Consider the following 4,724-nt stretch of genomic DNA (forward strand, 5'->3'; position numbering starts at 1 on the left):
TGTGAGCGAATGCCCAAAATTAGCACAAAAGATTATAAAAGAAGGCACGACTGGGTTGGAAAGAAAATTCATTGGGAAGTTTGTAAAGAGAAAGGTTTATATATTATATATTAAAAAAAGAAGTATATTAATCACACCAAACACCCTTTAAATCAGCTTATCACTTATCAGAGGTCAGGTAGAATTAAACCAATTGGGAGTGGGGTTGGGGGGTAGGGGTGGGGCACACAAATAGACACCGAAATTCATTCATAATCAATGCTATCCATGAATTTATTGAGATTTGCGCCAGATAACTGCCGTAGTAGATAGATACATTTATATTGTATCCGTTTGTTGTTTTTAATGTTTTTCATATCTTCCCATGTCATATCTTTCCATGTCTTCATTGTATGCAGCAAACAAAAAGAATTTCATTTGTCAAATGTTTGGTTAATGATAATAAAGGAATCTTGAATTTTGAATCTTATTATTGAAATAAGGTTAAACATAATATTATTATTTTTTATTTATGACATTTAATATTTAATGTGATAATGACTTTTATTAATGAACAAAAAATAAAAGAAAATATTGTACATGTAAATAATTTGAATGCGATATGTTTTTTTAAATTTTGAATAAAGGTGCGCTACCCACACAAAAGAGAGAGAAAAAAGAAAGGTTTTGTTGTCAATAAAAATGTACGAACATGTACCCGAGCCTATGCTAGAAAACGACGAATGTAAAGTATTTTGGGATTTTACCATACAGACTGATCATGTATTAATAGAAATTAAAGAAAAGACTGGAACACATCGGTATAGAGACCAGAATAGATGAACTGAAAGAAAAATGTGATTCTGAACACGGCAAGGACCCTCAGGAAGGTCCTAGAAGTTTGAGGAGACTTCTTGACACCAAGCTCCAGGAATAATGTAATTCCATTGGATATTGATCCAATGTAGTAGTAGTAATAGTAGCAGTAGCAGTATTATTATTATTATTATTATTATTATTATTATTATTATTATTATTATTATTATTATTATTATTATTATTATTATTATTATTATTATTATTAATTATTATTATTAACTATTATTATTAATTATTATTTTTTTATTATTAATAATAATTAATAATAATAATAATTAATAAAAATGAAAATAAAAATAAATATAAATAATAAATAATAATAATAATAATAATGCCAAAAAAATTTATTGTCGGTCAGCCGGCGTCGATGATGATGACAATAATAATACCACCACCACTACTAATATTCACCACCCTGACGACTACCACTACTACTGTATTTAGGCGCGGCTGTCAAAATATTAAAAAAAAAAAAAACCACACATTTTCTGAACTTTTCTTTAATATCGCTTACATCAATTGTCCACTGGCACGATGAGTATGGATTATATCCACCTGGATAATTCTCAGATGTGATGCGGCCATAAACTTGCTCTGATGAACTTGAACAACCACCGATAGCTGCAACCAAAACGTTAAATAGGCTTAAAGGCCTGGTTACACTATGACGATAACGATAAAAAGCTAAAAAGCAATTGTTCATATAGAAAATAAAAGAAATAAGAGAGGTTTACACTAGCACGATTCGATTTTGATTCCTAGATGGCGGGAAATGAGCTTTCCCGACTTTTAATTTTCCCATTGTACCAAAAAAAAAATCAAAAAAAAAATCAGCTCATCGGTCCTGAAAAGGTAGGTTTTTTAAATTTTATTTTTTCTCCTCCAACACGGGAGAATGCTTTTACGCACACGTAACAGTACATGAATAACCACACACACCACGCACACACTCACACACACACACACCCACACACACACACATGTAGGCCTATATATTTGTCAGATTCCTCGCTATCTCAGACGTTCGAGTATCATATCATTGGACCACGAAGACTTACGGTATATATTCGCATATAAGTATGATATTTAAACTTCTTCTCATACAACTGACTGAAACCTTCCACATTGTGGAGCTAAGGTATAGCTAAGCTTAGAGTGGTCGCAGCTTGCAAGTCATAGTAAATAATATTCCTTTTAGAATAGTAACACCTCCATGCACCTTGTAAACTGTAAAGATCTACACCACAAAGCTCATCTGAATCTAGAAAAAATTTTGGGGACATCTAAATTTAGCTAAACGTGTTTGGGCATACGAAATAATGTTTTGGATGGATCTTGACGTCTTTTAGCATAACTGTGCTTAGGCACCAAAGAACATTTAAAGCTAACAATACGTCATTATGCTTACTTAAGTTCATTATGCCTAAACACGTTTAGTATGTGTCACCAAAAACGGCGCAAAATTGCTTGGAACTTCAAACCCTCCACACTATTTCTAGAGTGTAGTAAGCGCAGTCTTACCTGCAATACTAAGCTGATTTGGAGTGGCCGGCTCTACTGTAACAGTCGTCACAACAACTAATTTCGAAGAAAAACCGAGAAAACAACGATATTAAAAAACAGTGCCACCAAAAATCCATTGATTGATTGAAAAGGAAGACTGCAGGTTAGATTACAAGTTATCAATGAAAGTGGCAATATATAGTATGAAATACTGCAAAGCTCCCATTATAATCAATAGGTTATAATCAAAATCACCGGATTAAATTTGAGGGCTTAAATGGAATATCCAGTGCAAATAGTAATATTATTACTGAATAGACCTACTAAGTAATAGTGAGACAAGTACCGGCCGTCATTTGCGTATCTGTGGCGGATCAAGAAATTCGAAAATAGAGAAGACCCATGGAGGAACTTTTAAAGACGGAAGGTCTACTACACCACCTCGGCCCAAAGGATTTAAAGCAGCCTTCAATTGCCCCTCCCTGCTACTAACATCCGTGTGAAATAAGTCTTTATACCTGCAAATTCTAAATCGACATTATGATTTACAATGCATACGCGAAAAGAAGAAGCTCAGACCACAAATTGACAGGGCCGGATTAAAGGGCTGTGGGGCCTAGTGCTGTTATTGCAAGCGGGCCTAAATACTCTGTGACTAAAACCTAAAACCAGATTTTCGGTGATATTTTTTCTGCGTTCGGGGGCCTATTTTCACCATTGGAGCCTGTGGGCCTGGGGCTGGCGTCCCAAAATTCCCTATATTAATCTGGCCCTGCCTTTAATCTTTATATTTTTTTAATTTACTGTATTCTGAACTTACCATCATAAACAGAGCTTTTGGCGGAATATTCCTAACATACGCAATAAACGGATCTATCAGTATTGGTGCAATAATACTGATGGCATTAATTAATATAACATAATGAAATTCATAGTATGCTAATTATTCAAATAAATTAATATTTCTGTAATAATTTTAATTCCGTGTTATGTTTGCTTGTTTTACTGTTATTCAGTTTATTATTACTGTTGCTGATTCTACAATGCTGAGTATAAATCTATGCCTTCTCATACGGTAATATAGTCAATCATTTTTAACATTATAGGCCTACTTTAAAAATAAAGGAAGGATAGCCTTTACTTTTCCTGTTTCTATACTTTATTTTTCATGACCTGGTGAAATTAGGCACTTTTAATCGATTAAATTTATAGTCCTCTATTTCGTTAAAAGGCCGTACCTTCTGGGGGAGTGGAAAACAGTGATATGCCCACCCGGGCCCCCAACCAATGGGCTCGAGCAGCGAAGATGGCCTGAGGCCCGCGGCCGCTCTTGACGGCCCTGAATAGGACATGACTGTAGTGTTAAAAGATATACTTTCCCTCGTTTTGTGGCCGAAAAAGTGTACCCTTAATACGATGTCTTAAAGAAGGGGTTCTGCTGTATTTACACAATACAATTAAATATATTATTATGTTATTGGTTCTAATGGTCATAAGCTAACAAAACTTTAGTGGTTGACTTCTCATACAGTAAATAATTTTAAACTCTATAGGCCTACCTGTGCACTGTGAACCATCTCCTTCGTATCCATCATTGCATGTACAATCGTAGGATCCGGCGGTATTTGCACATTCAGCGTTGGTATCACATTGGTTTGTTTGATCACATTCGTTAATATCTAAAAAATACAAGTTCAGGGTCCATCAGTATTCTTACAATCTGCATTAATACTACATGGTTCGGAAGTATGACATTCATTAGGGCTTAATATTTGTCAACGATAAATTCATAGCTAATTACATATATTACTCAGGGACGTAGCCAGGATTTTGAAAGGGGGGGGAGCCGTTATGCGAATTACGTATGACCCCGGCGGGGTCAAGGGTGCGAATCCCCCTGTGAAGTAGCGCACTCTGAACGTTCTTAGGACTGTTTGAGAGGATAGAGTGAAAATTGCAATAGACGCATTATAAATAAGCGCAAAAATAATTATATAATAAATCAACAGTGGCAAATCCAGGAATTCGAAAGAGAGGTGAATCAGGGAGGGATTTTCACAGACCGAGGAACCACCCACCTTAGCCCCACCATGGTTGGGGCTGAGGTAAGAAAATTTATGATTAAGGCATCTCTAGATGGCCGGAAATTACACTCTCGCACTTCAATTTGAATATATTTTCCCTTTTTTTTCCTTAAAAAATTAAGGGGGAGGGGGAGTGCCTTGAATCCACCTCTGCTCAAAACATTCTTTATCCAGAATAGTCATAATCACGAAAAATGGACATGAAAAACCAGATCACATCCTAAAAACAAACAGCAGTCACTAAGACATACATCAGGAGCCGACTCGATGGAGTTTAAT

The 4,724-nt window shown here is 35.3% G+C and overlaps 1 protein-coding gene across 1 annotated transcript in view; it reads right to left on the reverse strand.

Moving 5' to 3' along the window:
- Positions 1 to 245: 245 nt before the first annotated feature.
- LOC117108666 (fibrillin-1-like) overlaps positions 246 to 4,724 on the reverse strand; it is a 38,364-nt gene continuing 33,885 nt past the window's right edge. Inside the window, exons 16-19 of the mRNA XM_033250763.1 lie at positions 3,921 to 4,040; positions 2,380 to 2,436; positions 1,373 to 1,479; positions 246 to 383 (exon numbers count right to left, since the gene is read on the reverse strand). Of these exons, the coding sequence (XP_033106654.1) occupies positions 246 to 383; positions 1,373 to 1,479; positions 2,380 to 2,436; positions 3,921 to 4,040 (422 nt within the window). The remainder of the gene's footprint in view (positions 384 to 1,372; positions 1,480 to 2,379; positions 2,437 to 3,920; positions 4,041 to 4,724) is intronic.

The sequence above is a fragment of the Anneissia japonica genome, unplaced genomic scaffold (assembly GCF_011630105.1).
Source record: "Anneissia japonica isolate Jap-2015-1 unplaced genomic scaffold, ASM1163010v1 scaffold1587_len1432017_cov164, whole genome shotgun sequence".
NCBI classification, from domain to species: Eukaryota; Metazoa; Echinodermata; class Crinoidea; order Comatulida; family Comatulidae; genus Anneissia; species Anneissia japonica.